Source organism: Dysidea avara, chromosome 4 (genome assembly GCF_963678975.1).
Source record: "Dysidea avara chromosome 4, odDysAvar1.4, whole genome shotgun sequence".
NCBI classification, from domain to species: Eukaryota; Metazoa; Porifera; class Demospongiae; order Dictyoceratida; family Dysideidae; genus Dysidea; species Dysidea avara.
Window position 1 is genome coordinate 17,975,036 of NC_089275.1, and position 25,713 is coordinate 18,000,748.

At 38.5% G+C, this 25,713-nt stretch overlaps 1 protein-coding gene and 2 long non-coding RNA genes across 3 annotated transcripts in view; all 3 read right to left on the reverse strand.

Annotated features, from left to right (window-relative positions):
* The window catches only part of LOC136253436 (mucolipin-3-like), a 169,558-nt gene extending 144,076 nt beyond the window's left edge, over nt 1-25,482 (reverse strand). Inside the window, exon 1 of the mRNA XM_066046109.1 lies at nt 25,084-25,482. Within this exon, the coding sequence (XP_065902181.1) occupies nt 25,084-25,392 (309 nt within the window). The 5' untranslated portion in view covers nt 25,393-25,482. The remainder of the gene's footprint in view (nt 1-25,083) is intronic.
* LOC136253293 (uncharacterized) lies at nt 15,998-16,723 on the reverse strand. Its single transcript, XR_010700051.1, has 2 exons — nt 16,290-16,723; nt 15,998-16,234 (listed from the first exon to the last, which is right to left on the reverse strand). It is a non-coding gene; the product is annotated as an uncharacterized lncRNA (long non-coding RNA).
* Nucleotides 19,085-23,483, reverse strand: LOC136253440 (uncharacterized). Its single transcript, XR_010700132.1, has 3 exons — nt 22,530-23,483; nt 20,443-20,514; nt 19,085-19,301 (listed from the first exon to the last, which is right to left on the reverse strand). It is a non-coding gene; the product is annotated as an uncharacterized lncRNA (long non-coding RNA).
* Nucleotides 25,483-25,713: the final 231 nt, after the last annotated feature.

Consider the following 25,713-nt stretch of genomic DNA (forward strand, 5'->3'; position numbering starts at 1 on the left):
ACATCACATCAAATCAATAAAAAGTATAGTGTGCATAACTATGACCTCCATTGCAGTCCATGGATGACCTGAACACTCAAAATATCTCCAGGGTAAGCTGTGTTGAATGCAATTAAACTAGTCTAATAATTGAAGCATGGGAGCTATACTGTAGCGTTAACTAAGCTGGAGCATTTTTTATGGCATGTAGAAAAACATTCAGAATCTTTCTTCCATCCAACCAGATAGTCAACCTGCAAATGCTGTACTACCCACACTTGAAAGTAATTTTGTAAATCAGTTGAGTCAGAAGCAGACCCTCTCAATTAAGTTCAATGCATAAACTTTGCCTCGGTAAAAATTTTTTCCTGGCTACGCCACTGGACAATAATATTAATCAAGCGACTCTAATTTGGTTATAGGGTTGATAGCTTCTCTAGCATCTGAGGTATCAATACTGGGTTGTTCATCGTCAGGAAATTGTTCAATACTAGATTGGTTAACATTACGAGCTAGTTGTCATGGCTCCAGTAGGAGTCACTATTCTTGTGTCCGTGGCTTAACTTGAACGTGCTGTTCAGGAGACAATAACCCCATCTTGAATAACCAAATTTGGACTTAGAGTTGCGTCGATTATGCCGGCATAATTTTTGGCATAATAGGGGATGAAAAGCATAATGCTGGCATAATGGAGCATCATTAGGAACATAATGGGCAAATTTCCGCCACAACAAGTGTAACTTCTGCTGTAACAGTCACTAAGTCAAGGGCTAACCTGTTTTGAATGATGAAATGATTCCTAACAAGTAGAAAAATGAACTACTATCTTACTACAGGTTTACATTCGATGGAATAGATGCATTTTCATTGTGGGTTTGAGTTTTATATTATAGGACATACATAGTCACATGCCACCAAAACATGAAAAAGCAGTTTAGCTGAGCTTCAACCAATGAATTTGGTATTATATATCGTGCCTCATCGTTTGTGATATGATGAATATGATTATTGCCGGGAAGCTCGATTGGAAGACAATACATTAGAAACTCTGATGAAGTTAGAGTTGAGTCAGTATAGCTAGCTAGTGAATGTCTGGACATTGAAACTAGTGAAGTCTTTGCAGGTCTACTGGGATTAATATCAAACCAGGAAGATATGTCAAAAAGATAAAGACTCTCTAATAGAGCAGTCAAACACTCTAATAGAACAGTCATCGCATGCTTCATAGAGAAAGAGAATCATTTAAGTGTTTATCCACATGTAGGAGGCTAATATGTTTTTTGCAAATGCAAGTCACTTGTTATACTGAGTAGTTGCTGTCCTTTGAATACCAATTGCTAGAACTCAGAAGTTCAATCAGAAACCATGCGGCAAATATTTTATACACAGTAATTTACTATTTGCATACAAGACTACAAAGATAATGTTAGACAATAAAAATAAAATGTCATGCCTATAGCTTCTGACAGACTAACCCCTGCTTTAAAATGCCTACTTACTACGAAGCACATCCCCTTTTTTCAAGCTAGTGTTATTATTTGTATGTTGCAGTTGAAGTGAAACTTCTCCATTTATATGAAAAACTCTGTACAAAGAAAAAAAACACAAAATAAAAGCATAATGCATTTCTGAAAAGCATAAAAATAAGCATAATAGGCAGGAAATTGGGGGAAATCCAAAAAGCATAATAGGCAAATTTTGGAGCATAATAGACTCAGCCTAAATTTGGTTGATTGACTCTTCTTTGTTTCAGTTCTTTCATTGATTGCTTATGTTTACTTCTTTGATATTTGGTCGTGTCAGGTGAAACAAAGACAGTTTTATATAGTTCATGATGATGCAAAATGTAAGAATTGGAAGTAACGATTTCCTTGTCATGTATGCTTTCCATTGTGATGAGAAAAGGTCTTGGTTTGTTGTCTTGTCGCTTACCTAGCCTTAGTGACTTGACTATTCCCACTTTAATACCAAAGACAGTGTTGCAGAGATTGGTAAACTGGGATCTATCACTTGACTTGTCAGGAAAGTTATACACTAAAACATTAGCTTCTATCAGCCAATTCATCGGCAGTTTATTTTTCTGACAGGGCAGGAGGTTTATGCAGGGGTTGTGAGGGGTTATGTGTTTGGCACTATTATAAATGTTTCAGAAGCGGACTGGAGCTGACCTTAAAGGGTTACATTTTGAGACTGAAGCGTATCAATCTTTGTAGAAACTTCAGAAATAATGTAATGTAGGTTATCTTGCTCTGTTTGAAGGGGTCTGATGGAAGGGACATCTTCACTCTGAGCAAGAGTACATAATATATATATATTTAGGAGAGTATCCAACACTGTATTGCCCCTTCAAAACGCACTGCGCAATAATGTTATGCAATAGTCATCATCACCAAAGGTGTTAACTTGCTTCAACAGCTATAAGGACCTTGAAGTGATTGCAGGTCTTCGCTTTGGTATATCAACGCCTATCAACAAGTCTTTCATGGCGAAACCATGTGTTGGAGTTTACTGAAATTATACTAAAATATTCGGATATGTTACACAGTGTTGCACAATTATTACACAGTGTATTTTGAAGGGGTAATACAGACGTTAGATACTCTCCTAAATATATATATTATGAACTCTTGCTCTGAGTAACTTTGCAATGACATTCGTACAAAAGCTTCTTATGAGCGACTGCACACTGATTGAGGTTATAATAATAAGATATGTCCTCTACTCTTGAGGTTTGCTGGGTTAATTGATTATTCTGATTATCTTTTAGACTCTCACATGATGTGTGTGTCCAAGACAGACTTGGGTTCAATTATAGTAGCATTTGTATTTAATTGCAATTAAATACAAATTTTGAGTAATTGTATTTGTAGTTTGGAAACTGGATGTATTTGTAATTAAATACTTACCTAATGTACTTACATACCTACAATTACTTCAAATACTTTTGCTACAGTAAGATGGTAAAATCAAATGAACCTTTGATCATAAAGAGTGTGCGATGAGCTAGCATAGCCTGTCGACACCTTTGGTCTGCACTACTTTCAAGTGTATATTTCACTGGAGTCATAAGCAGTTACATTTCCTTTGAAGTCAACTAGTATAGTATATAAGTAAGTGGAATTTCTTCCCTGTTTAAATTTGCAAGCTTTCACCAGCTGTAACAAATGGTTCCAGCCACTTTAAAGGCATCAGTATATAGTAGACTTGGAAAGTATCAGGATATACATGTATTTCTGATGGCTTCTGCACTCGATCCTAGGTTCAAGCTGAAATGGTGTAAACCTGTAGAATTCAATTACCTAAAAGCAGTACTCATTGAAGAAGTTGAAAAGAGTCAACAGCCTGGGGTCGAGGATTATACAGACCAATAACTCTAGCAATAAAGCAATACAAACTCAGGAGTCAGATCTAGGGCCCCCAGCCAAGAAAATGTGGACATTTTTCAATGATTTGATAGGTGAGACAGCATCCTCTAATTTTATTATTGCTTCCAATAACATCACTTTGATGGTTAAAGAATATTTGCTGTCACCTTGCTTACCACAAGAGGAGAATCCACTCAAGTTTTGGAAACTAAACCAAGTCATTTATATTCTCCATTGGCTAAACTAGCACCTCAATTTTTATGTATGCCAGCTTCATTTGCACCTGCTAAAAGACTTTTAGTATTGCAGGGAAAATATTTCAACCTTAGAGATGTAGACTTACGGATAAAAGATTTTAAGAACTGATGTTTGTTAGATGCATCAATAGTGACATTATATTATACATATACACCTCCTGTGTACATACATAGAGGCTATAATAGAGCTGACACGTACCTAACAATTGGCATGTACCGAACAATAGTAACAGTGTTAACAAAAATTAATAAGCACAACCCGCATGTGTACAGCGTAGATACTAAATTAGAGAAATTAAAATACTTCAATTGTATTTAAATACTATGGAAAGTATTTGTATTTGTATTTAAATACTGTCCTGACCAAAGTATTTGCAATTGCATTTGTATTTGGAAAATTTATAGTATTTGTATTCATTTAAATACTATGCAATGTATTTGGACCCAAGTCTGGTCCAAGAGTGATAAAACTCACACAATATAGCCTTACTTTCAGCAACACACTTCTCATTACAATGGCCACACACATCAATTTTATTACTTTGTTGGATAATAAATGATCCGATGGGTGCTTGGCCTCTTGGCAGCAGATGACGTGGACGTACCTTCTTCCTCCAGTGCATGTATCTCCCATTTGGGTATCCATCTTCTGAGAATAAGCAGCAAATGATCTGTATTCTAATCAGCTCCCGCTACGCTAGACAAGCAACAAAATGAAAATAATAACCCAGTAAACTTCGAGTCTTGCCTTTTAGGGAACCGTTTAAGAGGATTTACCATGGTACCACAGCTTCTTCGATTAAACACAATAGTGTTGGTTGTAAGAAAAGTAGAAGTATGCAACCCATGTACCTCAAAAGTCAAAGTCAACTCTAGGTAAGATTTGTCTAAGTAGCCAATTTCATCTGGCCCTTTGTGTGGAGCAAGAGAATTTAAAAGTAAATTTTGGGTCTCGTGAGATACAATATAAAAGTGATAATTCTGTGTACCTCTAGTTTCTTGGTAGATCTAGCAATGGGATAGCTACTACATTGAACATCCACAGTAGTAGGGGGATAGACTTGTGTTTTTATGATTGCAGAATTTAGCTATTTACTATGTTCTTTAATTATCTTGTCTGGATGTCCTGTTGTTTTTGATCAATGCAGGTATACCTGGAGAAGACATGATTCAGTCCTACAGGTTCTTGTTCATGGACTCCTACAGCATTTATCTGACTTTTAAAAAATTCTATGCTTACCTTTCAGGATATCTTGCTAGTGTCTGCCCACCTAGCACCATCCAACCAATCAGAAATGGTTCAACACCTTGCTGCTTGCTTTGCTTTGAATAAACCATGGTACAGATCTAACCAAAACCATGATAACATCACAAACATGTTAACCAGTCTTGAATAGCCTGCACTTCAAAACAGAAGAACTACTATTGCTAGACTCACCTTGCTTTTCAAGATTGTCAAGAACTTACTAGTAATACCTGATCATTGCTTACCATCACCAACCCCATTGTCCTACACCCGTGCTCAACATCCTCTCAAGCTAACTCAATTGCAAACAAGAGTTGATGTGTACAAGTACTCCTTCCTCCCTTGAAAAATTAATTATTCAATGGAGCTCTCTACAAATTCCTGACATTGACAAAATTGATCTTGAAACATTTAAGAATGTAATTGTAATGCTCATTAGCATGTTGCACCTAGTGGGCTTTGCTAACTAATTGTGACCATATCTGCGAAAACCCGACACAATCGCACATATTTCAAATTCTTGTTTATTAATTATTTATAATCTACTTAGCCAAGTGTACCCTCTGGCAAAGTTTCAGCCTCATATGCCAATACCTTTAAGAGTTACAGCCCTATAAAGTAGCAACAGCAGAAAAAAATTGATTGAATCACATGATAGCGAGAGAGTGTGTGCCTTGTGGTGGCTAACACTGAGTGTTCGATGCAATTTTTAGATTCTAGCCTTCATTGTTTGTGATGATTCTACTGCGTCAATCTGATGAATTGCTTTTGTCTACTCATCTGTAAGCTTGAATCATGATATTTCTTCTGGTGAGCATTATTTGGAATATATAATGACAAATATTTTACCTTGGACAGACATACATCGTTTTAATTGTGTGTGTGGAAAACCTCAGGATAAGAAAGTTGCCATTTGTTGTGACCTTTGCAATGAATGGTTGCATTGTTGTTGTGTTGGCTTAACTGCTTCTCAAGCCAAAAAATTGGGTGAATTTGTTTGTCCTACTTAATGCACTGCTATGCCACCTCCACAGTCTTTACCAGAATTTACTTCAGCTCAAAAGCCTAATTTTAAGTGGGGGGAGATTGGATGGCCCCATTGGGTGTCAAAAGATTACTGATTACTACACTGAAGCTGTTAATTCACTGGAAGAGAGATTTATTGGATACACCATCTAATTGTTGTGGTAGAGCTTTCACTTCCAAACTAACTTGACTTTTCAATTCCTTTGCTGAACAATCTCCCAGTGAATCTATAGCACTTACTGCTGCTATGTTATTTCCAATTTTGATTCTTCAGAAGCCAAATGGCAAGTTGAAAAGTAAAGCAATTAAGGCCATCATTCTGCAGCAATTAGATTTATGGACTGATGGTGACTTTGATTCACTGGTACTTGGAGGTCACACTATTCAGTCCCGTCTATCATTTTATGTGGCGAAAACAGGGCATGTGGGCACAAACTACACACCATTGCTCTATAGTTCATATCTCTGTACTGGAAAAGTATACTTCCATTCTGTAACTTGCATCATGATGCCAATTACATGCTTACTAAGAGCTGAAAATTGCAATGCCATAGCATAATGATACAAAAAGTTATGAGTGATGAAAGTGTGAAAAAGTAGACAAAAATTATGTGCCCACATGCCCTATTATCGCAGGCCCGGTCACTTATACTAATACAACTGCCTCTCAATTACCTCATTCCTTTGCTCATTTAATGTTTGTTGGTAGAGTGAAGTCTGCTCTCCGACTATTGAATGACACAACTACAACAGTCAAATCAATATCTTTAGATAACATACAGCCTTCTGGTAAATCTGTGAGAGAGATTCTTTGAGAAAAGCACCCTTCTAGTCGTCAAGTTTCTGCCAGAGCATTGTTACCATCTAACTCACGTACTCCATAATTGTGATAGTTCTCCAATCATTTTTGAGGAAATTGACGAAGTGCTGATTCAGAAAATGGCTCTTAAATGTGAAGGTGCTCCAGGCCCTTCAGGTTTTACTTCTAGTGAATGGAGAAAGTATGTTCTTCCTTTGGACCAACTTCTACTGACTTGTGTAGTGTCATTGCTTCAGCAAATTGTCGATTGTGTGTTGATTTTGTTGACCCTCATTGCCTAAGAGCCTTTGTAGCATGTCGTTTAATTACCTTGGACAAGTGTCCAGGTGTCCACCCAATTGGCATTGGAGAAGTAATTCGAAGGGTTGTAAGCAAAGCTATTCTATCAGTGCTTAAATTTGATATTTTACATGCAGCTGGACTAGTCAGATGTGTGCAGGCCAGGATTCAGGGTGTGAAGCTGCGATTCATGCCGTACGCGATCTATATAATCAACCTGAAACTGAAGCTGTTCTCCTGATTGATGCTTCTAATGCCTTTAAATTCTCTTGCTCGGAATACTTCCCTTTTGAACATTCAAGAATTGTGTCCTCCTTTCTCTGTGCCTTTAATCAATACGTATCAACAACTTGTTAAGAATTTTGTTGATGGTGTGTGTATTTTTTCTACTGAAGGAACCACTCAAGGTAACCCCATGGGCATGCCTATGTATGCACTTGGAGTTTTACTGTTGATACACAAATTAGATAATCATGCAGCTAGTCAAATTTGGTATGCAGATGATGCCTATGCCAGTGGTTCTCTGCAGAATCTCCGTCAATGGTGGAATGATTTATTGTCACTTGGTCCTGACTACGGATACTTTATTAAGGTTTCCAAGTGTTGGTTGTTTTTGAAAGACAATGACACCACTGATGCCAACGTTTTTGAAGGTACTTGAGCCAATGTTTGTTGTGATGGTCGGAGATGTATGGGGTCTCCTATTGGTACTTCCAATTTTGTCAATAGTTTTGTGTCATCAAAAGAGCAATCCTGGTGTGATGAATTATCTTTGCTTGCTGACATTGCCAGATCACAACTCCACGCTGTTTTTTCATCATATACTCATGGTTTTACTAGTAAATGGACCTTTTTGTGTCGAATTACTCCTAATGTTTTCCATTTCCTCAAACCATTAATACTACTTTTCTTACAGTCCTTACATAATAACCACAGCGTAATGATTTACTCAGAGATCTCTTGCTCTGAGTAGTAGGCCATTGCACACGGAAAGTTCAGCTGCTACTGAAAGGTAAGGCTTAACACAACTTGCAATATGGCTACGATGTGGCCAATTATCATGACAGTATTTGATCAGTGATTTGCATGCGTCATCTTCTTGCTGTCTGGCCATAATCTCTTTCAGTCTATGTTCAGAAGCTGGTAACTGTTGCACAGTGAGATTGATATAAGCCTCTACTTCTTGTTGAAATTCTTCATCATCAGTAACTCCTGATGAAACTGGTGCCCTTGAAAGCATATCTACCACTACAAGGTCTTTGCCAGGTACATGTGATACAGTGAAGTTGAAACGCATCAGACGAAAGCATTGAACATGAACAGGAAGTTCATCTAAGCCTTTGGAGGTGAACAATGGCACAAGGGGTTTATGATCAGTTTGTATGTGAAAAGAAAGACCAATTAAGTAATCTCTAGACCTTTCACATGCCCATGTCACTGCCAAAGCTTCCTTTTCAATCTGGGCATAACGCTGTTCTGTTGGAGTCATAGATCTTGAAACGTAAGCAACCAGCCTCCACTTGCCTGATGGTTGCTGTTGAGTCAACATGGCCCCCAGGCAAAACGAGGATGCGTCTGCACTTACACAGGTTTTCCTGCAAGGATCAAACAAGGTAAGTGCTCAGTTTGAACTCACCCGGCTTTGCAGCTGTTTGAATGCCTCTTGTTTTCTACTCCCCCAAGTCCACCGATTTTTAGTACTCAGTAGATCATGAAGAGGTTTAGTGTTCTCTGCCAAATTTGGTGTGAACTTGCCTAGTTGGTTGATCATCCCTAGAAATCTGTGCAACTCAGAAATGTTTTTAGGCTCTTTCATCTGTTGTAAGGTTTTGACTTTGCTAGGGTCAGCACGGATGCCTTGTGTATCAACCAACTGTCCCAGGAATCTGATTTCTTTGCAGGAAAACTCACATTTGGCTGGATTGAGTGTAATACCTGCAGCAGCAACTTTTTGTAAAACAACAGTCAAGTGTTTGTCATGTTCTTCATGGGTTTTTCCATAAACTAAAATGTCGTCAATACCTTCAACACCTTCAAGGCCTCGTAAAATATCTGACATATGTCTCTGAAAGTGTTCAGGAGCAGAAGTAATCCCAAATGGGAGGTGATTGAAACAATATCTGCCATAAGAAGTTATAAAAGTCGTCAACAGTGCTGCTTCTTTGGTCAGTTCAATTTTCCAGAAGCCTGAATTTGCATCCAGTTTTGAAAACACAGTAGCTCCCCCCACTGAGCTAGAGTTTGCTCAACAGATGGTAGTATGTGTCACTCACGTCGCACACTCTGGTTTAGTTTGGTGAGGTCTACACAAATTCTGACTCTCCCATCAGTTTTGGGGACAACTACCATACCAGCACACCAGTCAGTTGGTTCTGAGACTCAACAGATGACTCCCATCTTCTCCATTCGTTGTAGTTCAGTTTTGACTTTCTCCATGAGAGGTATAGCTACTCTATGAGGTACTGTGAGAGTAAATGGAGTAGCATCAGGTCTGAGATCAATGTGGTAAGCTCCTTTCATACAGCCTAAGCCTGTGAAAAGATGAGGAAATTTGGAAACAACAACTGTTTTACTTGACAACACTTCGTCAACACAAATTAATATCCCTAAAGATTCAATTGCAGGTCTTCCTAGAAGTGTTTTCTGTAACTCTCTGACAACATAGATTTGCTCTTGTGTTTTGGACTAATCCTTCTGTAAAGTGGCTAGAAACTTGCCCAATACTTATAGAGAGTGTTTGCTTGGGCCATGGAGTATTCTGTCTGAGGAGCTTAAAGGTCCATCTCTAGACTCATTGTAAACATGTTCTGGTACAACTGTAACATCTGCTCCAGTGTCAATTTAAATTCTGTCTGACTACTGTTCAGACCAAGTACAACAGTCCATGGTTGGCTTCCTCCATGTACAACGGAAACTTCTGAAGAAACTGTATCAAGGAAAGATAGTTCTCCAGTGCTTGAGGTAATGTCAGAGTTATTGTCTGAAATGTCATCCACAGCCTTAGATCGGCACACTGACTTAAAGTGTCCTTTCTTAGAGCAACGGCGACAGTTAGCATCTCTGGCTGGACATTGCTGTTGTGGATGCATTGGTGATTGCCCACAGTGAGAACAGTTGTAATTGTTCATTTGTGCACTGGTAGTTTGTCGCTATATCTGCTGAACTGCTTGCGATTTTGTAGCCCTGCCCCTTCTTCGGGTGTCTGCCTTTTTGCAGAACATCAATGGTGTCATCAGAGGACTTAGCCACATCGCTTACTGTGGCTTGCTGCGATTTTACTGCTTTGCTCTGATGAACAGCATAAACAGCTTTCTGTAAATTGGGTTTGGGATCCATTTGTAGCTTCTCTGACAGACTAGTGTCTCTGATTCACACAACAATACGATCACGAATTAGTTCGTAATGTAGTGTACCAAACCCACAGTGTTCTGCTAGTCCATACAAGGAAGTAATAAAGGAGTCTGCTGATTCTCCTTCTTTTTGTATGCGAGAGTTAAATTTAGCTCTCTCAAAAATAACATTTCGGCGATCAATAAAGTGATCTTGGAAACGGGTAACAATAGTGTCATACTTTTTTTGATCCTCAGTCGACAAGTTGAAGGATTGAAAAATGTCATCTGCTTTGGAGCCCATTGTATAGATCAATATATTGATTTTACTTTCTTCTGACTTCTCTGCGAGTCCTGAAGCATGTTTAAACTGCTCAAAACGTTTAAGCCACTTAGGCCACTCTTCTGGCCTAGTGAAGTTGAAGCTAGCGGGTGAAGCTACTTGAAATGTGGCCATCCTATGGATCCCACTTCTGACTCCATGTAATATCTGGCTATATGATGCCTAGCTAGCTACACGCGACTTCTCTCAGCTTTACTTAGACAATAACTAATCAAACAATAGCATACATACAATAGATATAGATCAGCTACAACAATAGAACAATATGAAACCTTTACAACAACCATAATACATTAGGAAACTTTACAGCTACAACCACACATTAACAACCACATAATTATAACATGCAACTACAACCACATATTACTACATAATCCATACAAACTGATTTTCATTAAATTTTGATTTCAAGCGGTTTTAAGGTCATTGGAATAGATTATGGTTGCATTTTCCGTGATTTAAATTTTTATCACATGAGTACCGCCTATTTCATGCATTGGATTTACTGAGCAAGGTACTCGTATTGTTAGGTGTTTATAAGCTTCGCAACCTTGCTGTTGGAGACTGTCTCACTGATGTATCAACCATTCTGGTATTTGTTTGCAAAAATCGCATCATTTTGGTGGAATTTGGCCGAATTTCGACATAAATATGGCTCAGCCAGATGGCTAACAAGCTTCAATTATAACCATACTCCGCATGCAGGTACTTTACCTAGTATTGGGCATTGCTGACTTACAGTGCAGTTGCTGCTGTGCTCCAGAGGAAGAAACATTTTGTTTGTCACCAAAATGCCGCACTGATCATGCTGCCACCAGAAACTGAGCAATAAAATCAAACCACTGATACTTTGAGTTAATGATAAACTACTTGAACAATGCTGAGAGTGAATATCGTGGCATACGAAGAACCCTACGAACTGCTGCAACGAAAAATTATGTGATTTTAAGACATTTGTATTGTTTTCTACCAGAAGAAAGTGACAAACTTAGCTGCCACGCTGGTGTTATTCGAGTTACACTTAGCCTAACATATGACAATAGTTAATTGGAGGATATCAATTTTTCGTGTTGCAGACCCTACCTTAGTTTCTACCTTATATGTCTCCAAGTGGGAGTAACTTTTATATAATAGATATTGAAGGTGAAGAAGAAATTAAAGCTGAACCCGACCCTAACCCTAACACTAGAACTACTTTTCGTGTCCCCTAAAGTTGAATGCTCGGGACAACCTACTAGGCACGTTCCCTAAAGTTGAATGCTTGGGACAATCTACTAGACGCGTTCCCTAAAGTCAAATACTTGGGGCTACCTCACTAGACGTGTGCCCTAAAGTCAAATACTCGGGACATAGCAGCATACAACTAGTGTGCTTGATAGTGAGAAATCTAGTGGACTGCCAGAACAATAGCACTGACAAAACATTTCGGGCTGCTGGAACAATAGCAACTTCGTTAAATAATTAGTCATTAATAAACTGTTTGTGTAGTTATAATAATAATAATCTTTCCTCTACTCTTAGTGGACCTTACTTGGTGTTGGTTTCCAATAATTTCATCTGTTTGTTCGAACTAATTATCCCAACCAATACCCAGCAATATTTTTTGGATGTTAGAGCTCAGAAGGAAGATTGGTATAGCTGTTTATAATAGGACTTTCAGCTTCCTGGCTTATCTGTTAATCTCATTTGAGATTGGTTGTTTAGGTCATTTATGCCAGACAGAATTGCCCAAGAAATCACGATATCAATCTTCCTTCTGAACTCTAACACCCAATAAATATTGCTGGGTATTGGTTGGGATAGTTAGTTCAAACAAACAGATAAAATTATTGGAACAGATGGTGGTTACTGAAGATTTACTTGCAGTAAACCAACTGGTATATGAACAGTTTTTGTTGTTTACTAGTTGGTTTACTGCAAGTAATTCATCAGTAACCATCTATTAGTTTACTGCTTGATTTTATGATGATTTACTAACAATAAAACATGCACTGTTATAAGTTGGGTGTGGAGCCAAAACTTTTGGGGATTTTTGCCCACATGTTTAAAAATGACCCCTTTAAAGTGTTAAAGTAGGTGCTAGCCGGCTAAGCACCACTGGGTGTTTAGGTAACACCCTTAGAGGTGTTCACCAACATAAGTTGGGTGTTATAGTGACACCATAGACATCAAGTTAAATTTTCTGAAGGGGGTGGAGCGGCTTTAATTTCTTATTTACATTGAAGTTCATTGAGGAAACAAATGAATAATTATGTAATCTGTGAAATACAGCAATTCAACATGATTACAAATACACTTATTTACTTGTCTTTCTACACTTTATGTAAATTGCAAAATATATTTATAATAATATAGCTATCAAAGAAACTTTTAATTGTGGAATTCATTCTTTAATACCTTTAACACCCAATGGGTGTAACTATAAAACCTTTTAAGGTGTATTATTTTCAGGGATGCTGTACCAACACCATTTGTGACCTGATCTTGGAAAACCTACCTTTTTGGCACATTGGTCAATTTTCTGTTTTATAGCTTAAATGAGATACTGGGTGCTCATCTATCTTGTGTTAAAATTTCAGCTTAATATCTTGAAGTATTCCTGAGATATGGTAAATTTTCTGTCCTGTACATTACAAACTAACTTTTATGGTAATGTATTGAATTCTGTGAGTGATTAAGGGTGACAAATGGTGACAAATCACTTCATTTACCAATAATTCCATTGTTACCATCTAAAATACTTTAACACACATTTCTGATAGATTAATGAAGTAGTATTGGTACTTTTCTGCAATTAAATGCCATGTGTCATTGTCTAAGACTACGTTTTAGCCATTCCAGCAGCTGAACAAATCACCCAATTTATAAGTTAATTGTTATCCCACGCATGTGAAATTACTACATGGTCTGATATAATCATCCATATCTCCTAGGAAAAAGAAGCTATGGGTGTGAAACTTCCCAGCAAGAAGGTTTAATAGTTGCTTTATCCAAATGTGCAAAAAAGAAGAAATTTTTAAAAAGTGTTGAAAATTTCATTTGAGTTTTCCCAAAAAGTTTGCTTGTGCCCAAAAGGTAGGTTTTCCAAGATCCGGTCACATTTTTGATTTATAGTAAAATATATGTGTTGTAGTAGCACCTAAATTTTAACAGTGTGGTAAAACAGCCTTCTTCATGCAGTTCCAGTGCTTGTGAAGAGACAAAGAAGGCTGTAAGATCCATGTTTGAGCAGGCTGCTCGCAATGCTGTCTCCTGTTCATGCAGAATTTTAAACTGCTATATAGCTTCCCCGGAATGGGATCTATCAGCTTGCTTAAACTGAACCTTTTTGCATGCTATAACTATTATTTTTGTATTGCATTATGTAAATAATAAAATGTAATTTCTAATCTTAAAAAAAATTATTTAATAGTGTAAATCTTGCCAGGGCTTCATGTACTGTCCACGCAGTGCATGGTACACCTGAGCCTAGACCCTTGTACTATGTGACTGAGCCTGTGAAAATAGGCTAAGGTATGTGTGCACATTTTTGCCTACTCTTTCAAACTTTCATCACTCATAACTTTTTATACCACTATGCTATGGAATCACAATTTTCAGCTCTTAGTAGCTAAGCATTTAATTGGCTCTATGCGGCAAGGTAAAGAATACAAATATTCTGTTCCAATACTGAGATATAACCTGTTGTGTTATGGGGTGTAGTTTGTGCCCTCATGCATGCCCTGTTTTTGAAGGCCCGGTCACATATTTTCTTTCCAAAATAAGAAATTTTTCTCATATAGTTACTAATCAGTGGTTAGGTACAGTAAAGCTCACGGGTAACATCGCATGTACACGAATGACGCGCGTGACGTGCGCTCGTGTAACCCGTGTGGATGCAGCAAGGCTATAGTAATGCTCCACGATAGCTAACTTAACTGGAGAGCGTCACGCAAGACCAGATAACAGGTCTCACCTATGGTCTTGGGAGGCTGAACTGTCTCAGTTCCGCCAGCTGTAAAGTCTCCTATTGCAATGCCTGTGTTGTAGCTACCGAATACTTGGTAACTAAAATTACTTAGCTACTGACTTGACCTCGACTCTGTCACGGACTACAGTCAGTACTGTAGCTAGCGGTAGCTACCCTAAACCTAGATGTATTAGTCGCCAAGTAATGCCACAGAACCCCAGTTAGTGCATTTTTCTGATTCTATCCAAATTTTAAAAAGGACTGATAACACACGTACATACTGAAAACTACACAATACTACTACTTATTACCTAACTATATACTTATTACTACCTACGTACTTAACTTAACCAATGTCAAAGTCAGGAAATTCGTATTTTCTGACTTTGACATTGGTTAAAGTTATTTTTCTAATTCGTATTTTCTTTATCTAGACAGTTAAAGGAATGGTCAACCGAAGTTTCAACTCTAGAAGCCAAGAAATTTCGATTACAGCGCCCCTACGAAGTGCTAACAGCAAAAAATCGATTTGTACAGTGACAATAAACTACAGGCGTTTAATAAAACGATCATAACATACGGATGCAGTCCTCTACCAAGATGAAACTTGCACCATCGAATTCTCCATGAACACGCAAATCCATTGCTGGGTAAGTTTTGTCTTTCAGGCCTTTCCTATACGTCCACGGGGGACAGGCGAAGGCGAACGAAGGTGAGAAAAAGCGATAGTGAACCGCTCGTCCAACGCAAGGCAGACTAACGCTGATATCTTCTGTCTCCTTGAGAGTACTGACAATAAACAAAGATTTTGGGACTCCTCTTGCTTTTGGGATCACGATGCCACCAAGGTGTTTGGTGTTACCATTTTCCTTCATTGTGAAACAAACGCTTTAGAATTTACGGATTTTTTCGTTTTCGTAAATATTTCACCGTTCTGCGGGCCCAGCGTTCGTTCCGTAGAATAGACCCCACCGCCCAGCGTGCGTTTATTGCATTCTATTGTATAATTAGCTAGAGTCAAGTATCGATTAACGAACAATCAAACTTTCAAACACTATAGCTAAGTTGTAATTAGTTAAAGTAATTATAATGTATGTATAACTTGTGTTTTAGGCTGCAAGCACCAGTTGCTTGCAGACCCTTGGCATACTTGCCATAAAGTAATAATAAATAAAAAATAAATAAATAAATAAACAATTCGATGTTCGAACAGCTGCCTCTCACTTCCTAGAAATCCTGCAGCTTAGGTTAATGTACTAAAAGGTAGGCTACACTAAGCAATGATTATCCACCAATAATCAGCTATTCATGATTAATGGCCAGTGGCGTAGCCAGACTTTTCGCCATGCCTGGGCAATGGGTGGGCAAGCCATTTCCTATTGAACACACGTACACATGCCCATCTTCATATGGACATCAATATAACATTTTTAAAATGCATTATGTATCATCCTACACTACTGTATGCAAGATGACTAATATCAACCTAATAGAAGCGAACGCCTAGCTAGCTATTGGCCTTCTAACACATTACATACATCTAGCTACATGTGTCTTAATACCAGACTACTAAGATTCTTGAATTAAAGCACGAGGCGCTCTATCACGTGATGACTATGCTCTGCCACTACAGTTGTTAGCCTAGAAAAGTGGAAACAAAAAGAAAAGAATTGCTGACTGAACAAGTACTCCATACCGTTTGAACTGAGCAGTATCCACATGGATAGATGGGTGCTAATTTCACAAATACCTCTAGACTGCTTTGCCTCCCGAGTTTTGACCACACCAATAGCTACCGTGATTACTTAATCCAAATGTAAACCGTCCAGCCCACTATAGTGAAACCAATTCTTTGTCCTTCACTGCTTGCCACAATGCTGCGCGGTATTTTGTAATCACGTGATCTTGCTTCTATTTATTGCCTCCTCTATTTGTGCACAATCAAGTTACTCGGAGGGAAAATCCCTTGGATAACCCCATCTCTGTTTAGCCAAAAAGAAGGAAACCATCGGCGAAAATGGCACGGTGAGTGTTGTATAAGTTGTGCTATACTTATTCTTGTACAGTGACTAGTTAAGTAACTTTAGCAAAATCTCAAGCTATCCAGCTCACGTCTTTATAATTACTCTAGGAGCTGATGGTGGGGCAAAGAAGTCTGATGCCCGGGCAATGCCCTGGCTTGCCCGGGTTTGGCTACGCCACTGTTAATGGCTTGAAAGTTGTAGGTAATAGTATGCTCGGTCCGATAAATTCTATGTTCGGACAAAACTATCAGTTTTCAGACTTTGATTTTTACTACCAGTAAACAATGTCCAATTTATTTCAAATTAATACAGTATACCTGTATTCATTAGCTAGTAATGGCCAAAAAATGGATTCATTATCTTTAGCATAGAGGGAGTAGCAGCCTCACAATTTTTTTGCGGTAAATTCGGACGTATTTTATTACTAATTTAGCTATGCCCACCAGTAAAGTTAATGCTTTTGCATCAATTGCACCAGTACTAAAGCACAGAGGCAGGTAAATAAATCTTTCAAGAGTAGAAGTGTGCTTTTAAAGTTTATATTCAGGATATTTCCGTTGGCACGCTGCCTTTTGGCTCCTAAATGAAGGAGATGCGTGCAAGGTGGTAAAATGAAGTTACAAGAAATTACCTCCTAACCACCCACAAATGTTAGTCTTGGTGCCCAATCACAAAAACTGTCCTGGAAATTAAAAGGCGTTTCTTTCTCTACCATGTATGGGTGCATAAAGCGGCATTCACGTGCATATTTGGACACCCATATAAAATAGAGAAATAAACGCCTTTCAAATTCCAGGACGGTTTTTTGTGATTGGGCATCAAGACTAACATTTGTGGGTGGTTAGGAGGAAATTTCTCGTAACTTCATTTTACCACCTTACAAGCATCTCCTTCATTTAGGAGCCAAAATGCAGCGTGCCAACGGAAATATCCTGAATATAAACCTTAAAAGCACACTTATACTCTTGAAAGATATTTATTTACCTGCCTCTGTACTTTAGTACTGGTGCAATTGATGCAAAAGCATCAAGACTCACGGTAGTGAGTTGCGCGGCCAGTAAAGCAGAAACGCGCGCCGTAGACAATAAATGACGCGACCACTACGTGAGGATTTTACAGGAACGAACGTTGTCGTTGTTATTTGTTATTATCTACTTTACCAGTTAGGCACTCGAGGGTGTACACAGAAGGCAGAGCCTGTTCGAGGTGTTTACCCATAGCCTAGGAGCCTAAGCGAAAATCTTTGAGCTAAATATCCTAAAGTGAAACGGGACAAATACCTAGAAGGGCTGAAAAAAAGGCAACCCCATCGTGACTTGATCCGCAGGCCACCCAGATTGTCAAATTCGGCCGTCCTGTAACTCACCCGCCACTTACGCTATCCCTCTGAAACTCTAGAGTTGAACTCATCGTGTCACTAGTAACTACCACATAAGCAGTGAAGCAAATCCATGCCGATTGTTTCGTGATCGAGATTGCCGACATCAAAGGGGAAGTTTCTTTTTTTTTTATCGCATGCGGTTAGACGCAACCGCAGGTGTATGCCTTGCGTTCCTTTGTGTATTCCAAACATTGATTTCCCTGCTATCGCTTCAGTATTCACTCAATCGCCTCAAGATTCACATCATCGATTTCACCATACATGATTATGGAAAGCCATGTTGATCATAACACACGTACATACTGAAAACTACAACATACTACTACTCATTACCTAACTATATACTTATTACTCGACTTATTACTACCTATACGTACTTAACTTAACCAATGTCAAAGTCAGGAAATTCGTCCTCAGCAGTAAGCGAATACTGGCGGAGTATCATTTTTGCATTGTACCTCCACAAAGTCACAGACAGTGATTATCCTACAGTCGTAATTTCAGCACCAAACGAAGTTTCAGTCGTCCTCAGTCGACCTAGAGGCCAAATACAAAACCCAGATTGTTGTTTTCCGCAATACTAGCTTGGCACGTAGTGCAATGTGTCTTTAAACTGTTCTAAACGTTTCGTTTAGATTGAAACATATGTTTTCGAGAATGGCTAGTTTGAAATTTGAATTTAGTCGCCCCCGCGTAATTTGCTCTCTCTAAGAATTTTACTCGGAATTTAAAGAATGACGCAGAACACAACTGCGGTCACTGGGTATTGATGAACTGGCGCTCTATGTAGTTAATCAGTGCATAAAGCCACAAAGAAGTGTGCTGCCATAGATTATAGTCCACAGATATAATCTATGGTGCTGCATACCATCGTTCGTTTTTAACAAATTTAGTTGCCCCCACTGTGACGTAATTTGTCCTCTAAGGGCGCGGCTTAAAGAATGACACAGAGTACAACTGCAGTTACCAGTTGTTGACACAAGCTGCGAGTAATTAGCACATGTAGCTAGCCAATTGTCACCATGCATTATTGCATTTTATAGCACCCCCGGCCCACACAAAAATTATACATGTAATTACAACATACAGAGGAAACATGAATGCCAAACACTTTTCACAACAATAATGTAAGAATTGTACAATAATGACTGTAATATAACAGCTATGAAATGTTTTCCAGTGGCCCGCCATGGTAGCAAGTCTCACATGACGGCATGTATATTCATCCAACACATAAGTATGATGACAAGTTGGTATGACTCCATTTGTAGAATCCAGATGAGTGGGTGTGGCTCCAGTATGTCTAAACAGTTAACAAACATTCCTGTTATAAATACGTGCTAGAGTTGCAATATAATAGCATAGTATTTAAATGCAACAATACATAGTCTCCATTGCATCACTATCAAACGACACTAAGTGGAGGATATTGTTGCATCTCTAGTATGTACACTCTATCAGTACAACCTGTCTTAATGGCCACCAGTATAGAAAGACAACCTCTCTTGAAAAGCCAATTCCAATTGAGAATTTATACACTGTTACCTGCTTATTGAGTGAGGGTGGCAATAAACAAGTTCCACCGTAATTTATACACATGATCTGATCTGTATATTCTGTCAGTGGATGAGATCCACTTGGCCAGGACAAAATGTGACCCAAATGTCCTGGATGATCCATACTCAACCCACTTATGACCCAGTGGCACAATGGAACTGAGTATAGAGAATACAATTATATTTATTTCTAAGATGTGTGGATGTGTGGACACATTACAACACATTACATGTACACTGTTAAAACGAGGTGTTACAGGTACACCCATCATAAGGTGTTCATGTACACCCATGGTATTTACAACACCCTAGGGGAGTATTGTAGCACTTGGAGTGTTGTTGAATACCACAAATGTCATTTTACTCCCCAATAATAGCTAAGCCACTGTAAGGGTGTTTGCCTACACCTAGGTATATTGAAACCCACAATTGGATGCTTCTATTGAAAATTAGGTTATAAGTACAGTTTGCTAACTTCTATAAGAGTGACTTGGAAACAACTATGTGGTAAGTATAAGGTGTTTCAAATATATTATTGCGTACTGCTAATGTGCTTTGTTGTTGGTAGTCATTGAGTATAAATTGAAATCAATATGAAGGTTACTGGAATGCTATAGCAAGCCTACATTTTTTTTCAACAAAATGCCACCATGGAGAGCACTAGAACATCTTTAAAGTGTACCGTGACACCTTTATTGCTATTCCTAGAACACCCTTAGGGAGTGTTGCAATGCCCTTGTAACACCTTTTAGTTGCTCCTAGAGCACCCCTGGGGAGTACTACAACTCCCTTCAAAGGAGTTTAATTTACACAGCAGTTAGAACTCCCCCAAAGGTGATTGGATTACACCCTATTTTTAACAGTGTACATACAAGACATGCTACGTACTGTTTTAGCATTTCAAGTCACCACATTATGTACGGACCAGTCAACAATGCTTCATAGTGCCCATCAGTAAACCTGAAGAAAAGTTACGAAAAATAAAAATTCACATAAGTACAATGAAACCTCATTAATATGGCCAGCTGTGGAACCAAAGATTTGGCCTGAATAACAAGGTGGCCTTATGAATGAGGTCATAAAGTACTGCTTAGCTATATTTGGGATCTACTAGAGGTGGCCAATATAATGAGGTGGTCTTATTAAAGAGGTGGCCGCTAAGTGAGGTTTTACTGTACATACAGTTCACAATGGCGAACAATATTAATGGTTAACAATATACACTGAAACTTGCAGGTCACTTGTGGAAGATTGCTCTCTACACAAAATGACACATTCAGAGATGGATGATACAGTAACACATTGTGACTTCAATACTCGTGATGTGTCCCTGCTAGGCAGCAACCATATACACAGCACTGCCAATGCACAACATCGTGCTTGTTTGTACACACAATTTTGCTCAAGATTTTACAAATTGATAATTAAGGGGTGTGGAAACTAGCTGCTCGCTCAAAAGACTGTGTGGCAGCTGTTTCCCTTCTGTACAAGTGGCCACCAAGACAGGTCCACTGTGGATGAAAGCTAGGCATTAGATATTTGGTATTTCATGTGTTGAAGGCATTCCAGGGCTTCCGATAGTCTCAAATCTCACCACAGTTTAACTCAGGCAGTGTTGTGGTCACCACTAAACCACTGGAATGCTGTGTTATGTGAAAAATATATCCTATGGATAATGACTTCATCACTTTCTTCATCAGGAGCTTATAAGGACCAATAGTGAAACTTTTTACACTTTGGGCTGACAGCCAACTGCTTAAGTCTGAAGCAGTGCCTTTGGTGCTCTAACAGATTGGCTGCCCCCTTGCTGCCAGCACTCACTGTCTCATACGTTGTCACACACTAAATCCATCTCTATAGCCAGTTAGAACAGTATGCTACTTACCTTTTTAAGGCGCAAAATGCAGCCACCTCTTTAAAAAGCTAGGTCAGAAAATTTTTTGTCCCTACGGCCTGAATAATGACCAGCTTTCACTGTACTATTAGTGATTAGTGATCATGGAGGATTATTTATTAAGATACTAAGATATACAAATGCTACAACCTCTAAATATAGCAGTAAATTTTTTACCCTGGTCCAATGTCTAATAATCGTGAGAGACTCTACTGTGACAAATACATGTTTATCATGATATGTGCTAATCGCCTTTTTAAACCAGGCGCACGCCCACAGCCGGCCGAATGCCGGCTGTGGGCGTGCGCCTGGTTTACTGTAATTGTTTCTGTAAAAGTGTGTGTGTGTACCTATCTATCTACCTATCTACCTATCTACCTATGTTTGTCCGTACGCACCCACGTAAGCAAAATCGTTTCATAACGGTAAAAGCAGATTTTACGTAAGAAGTAAAATTGAAATGAAGTCTGTATTAAACTTTTGCACAGGTGAACTTTGCTCTGAGGTGGTTTCTTTTCGGCGGACTGAAATACGGGTGTGGTGACTTTCCTCAGATTACCTTCCCCTTGAGGTTTTCAGGCATTTAGCAACTGAAAAACAACGGTGCAGGCCACGTACACTGCCAGAAATAGCCTATCGCCTCGAGTTGAAAGGGGGCGTATCCCTTACGTACGCGAATGAAAATGAAGAGCAGCTTTGAGGCTTTGTCGAGAGAATTTGTGGGAAAAAACACGTTAGTCACACTATAAAACAGTTTAGAAGATAGTTTTGTGTGTAATATGTTGGTAAAAGCGGTTTATTTAACAAACGCTTCCTTAGCAGTGCATAGCAACGTAATTGAACGAATTACGAATATTTCATGAATTACGAAATACGAGAAATAGCTAATTATATTATTGCACAACCCAAACTACCCTATTGTAAAGTAGTAATACATAGTTGGTTAATTCATAGCAGTATATATGTCTAGTTAATCCAGATGAGTTAGCTAGCTGCATGGCGCCTGGTTTTTAGAAGTAGCACAACATCAACTTGTTACAATTAAGTTTTACAACACAAATACATGTATAATTAAACTCACCAATTGTGACTAAATCCCTTCAACACGAAAAGACAAGTAATGAGACAACCTTGGAGACAACAGCCTCACAAGCCTATTCTGGTGCGCTTATTTAGTAGTAATATAAATTTTAAAGGCGTTTATTTACAACAGGACATAATTACGAGCGCCTCTATTGTCTCTGTACATACTTGCCTTTTCTTTACTATTCTCATTTCATTTCACAAGATCTCTTGGCAGGGGCGTAGCTTCTTCACTTGAATTAGTCAATGCTTGAAGTAGATCGAGATACTCTAATAGAACAGTCACATTTCTACAAGTGCCACATTTTTATATTGTAAAGTGTGTAAGTAGCTAGTAATTTAAACTATATAATCCAATGCTAAGCAGAAGTTGTAACTATGCTAAATGTTGATTGCAGTGTTACAGCTATTTTGTGACTGCTCTAATAGAGTATTTTGATCGTTTACAAGATGAAAGGCAAAGTGTTATTAAGGGTTTACTAGTTAAAATGGGTGTTAGTTGACTGCAGTTGCATGCCACTAACAGGGCCGCCCAGAGAAATTAGGGGGCCCAGGGAAAAGAGTTAAACAGGGGCCCAGGGGCAAGGAAGTGTCTAGATCCTGACTGCTCTATTAGAGTATATCGATCTTTCTTTAAACAGGCAATCAAGGGGCCCCTTTTGGGTTGGGGCAGGGGGAAAATACCTCCCCCCCATGTGGGCGGCCCTGGCCACTAAAATTACAGTTATATTTTAATATTATGTCACTGTAATCTGGGGTTTCTGTCAAAACCATGGAAACTCACCTACTGTTATCAACAGTGCATTGCTTATTCTAACAAAAAGTATTGAAATCCCATCCAAAAACAGCTTATAGCTGTAAAAAAAGTGCGCGTCCAACTAAAGCAGAGCTAACTGTGACAAAAAGTAATGATATCATACTGCGGCCATGTACGAGGTGTGCAAGTTGTAAAATCCATATTAGCTAATCAGATAATACAATGTTATTGTTAAAGTGTTAATGAGAACTATGTGCTGCTAGTTTATAAGTGTGTGAGCATCTTCATAAATGCCACACAAATTTAATTTTCAATAAAGCAATGTGTATAGTTTCTCTGATAGCAATAAATAGTTTGAGTTTGGCCGCCTTTCCTGTATACGGCAATGCTACGAACAAAGGAAAGGTGGCCAAACTCAAACTATTTATTGCTATCAGAGAATCTATACACATTGCTTTATTGAGAAATAAATTTGTGTGGCATTTATGAAGATGCTCACACACTTATAAACTAGCAGCACATAGTTCTCATTAACACTTTAACAATAACATTGTATTATCTGATTAGCTAATATGGATTTTACAACTTGCACACCTCGTACATGGCCGCATTATGATATCATTACTTTTTGTCGCTGTTAACTCTGCTTTACTTGGACGCGCACTTTTTTTACAGCTATAATTAACTTTACTGGTGGGCATGGCTAAATTAATAATAAAATATGTCCGAATTTACCGCAAAAAGTTGTGAGGCTGCTACTCCCTCTATGCTAAAGATACTGAATCCATTTTTTGGCCATTATTAGCAAATGAATACAGATATACTGTATACAAATTTGAAATAAATTAGACATTGTTTACTGGTAGTAATAATCAAAGTCCGAAAACTGGTAGGTTTGTCCGAACGTAGAATTTATCGGACCGAGCATACTATTGCCTACAACTTTCAAGCCATTAATCGTGCATAGCTGATTATTTGAGGATAATAACTACTTAGTGTAGCCTACATTTTGGTACAATAACGTAAGCTGCAGGATTTCTAGGAAGTGAGTGGTAGCTGTTCGAACATCGTATTATATATTACTTAAACGACATTATGACATGGACCCATCTACATTTTTTACTTTAAATACTGCTACCACCAGGGGCCACTCTCTTAAGTTTTTTAAAGAAAGATCAAGATTACTTGTTAGGCAGAACTTTTTTACAAATAGAATAGTCAATCTATGGAACTCCTTACCTGACTTTATCATTTCAGCACCAACAGTTGCAACCTTCAAGCTGCGCTTGGATAATTTTTGGAAGCAATCTGGATATGGGCACCTTCAAAGGCCTGCGGCCTAGCCTGGCAAGTTAGCTTGCCTTGGCATCTACAAGCCCATTAAATAATAATAATAATAATAATAATAATAAACTATTGTCCGTTAATCGATAGTTGACTCCAGCTAGGCTTGCACGAACATAATTATGGGACAGATCACAAATGTTTATGTGATTTAAGTGTTGTATGAAGTTACTAAATTCAGTAGCGCGTGTTCTCATGCGTGGCGAGTTTCTCGCGCGGCTAGTGCATATTCACGCGATATTCCACAGGTATTGTACAGTACATTGCAAAAGAATGATCCCGCGAGAAGATGCGAGCGTTACTCGCATGTGTATACTCGCTACGTTACCTGTGAGCTGTACTATATCTATACAAAACTTTTTACATTTCACTCCTTCAAAACGTCTATTTTTAATAGCTAGCTATTTTTATCAGAAAAAAAACATGTCTACGCTTGGTTAGCTGAGCTTACCTGGGCAGTAACCAATCCTATAAGTACTACATGAAGCAGTGTCTTCCATGGAAAAAGAGGAAACTCTTTATCAGTCCATTTTTCAATGTGATTCTTGAATTGATGCCTTAGTTTCTCTCTTAATACAAAACGACTGCTTTCAAACTTCTCTTCCTCCTGTGCGTAACTTTGAGGTCTTGTTTTACCATGGTTTAGACACGCTATGACAAAATAACGAATTAATAAGGATATTAATCCGTATAGGAAGGACAACATTCTCTGTTTATAGTTGGTAGATTTATCCTTCGAATCCTCAGTGTTCTTCAGCATTCCGCTCGGTTTAATCAGCTCAGTGGGCGGCGTGTCTAAGTTTGCAATTGAGTTACCAATCACAGTTAAAGCTACAAACAAGTCATTAAATATAAGTTCCACTTCAATTTACGTCCCTTATTATATCAATATATAGGCAACTTTCATTGGGCGCGCGCGATATCTCTACATTAGTTCGCCCGCCGCCTGCATGTGCAGACTTGCTCAACCACAAAATTACGTAATACAGGAAACTGAGTTGTCACGTGATCACCGCACAAGCCGTTTTGTAGTCAACCACGTTTTCTGCGTAACAATGACAGTCGAGTGACCTTTATTTAA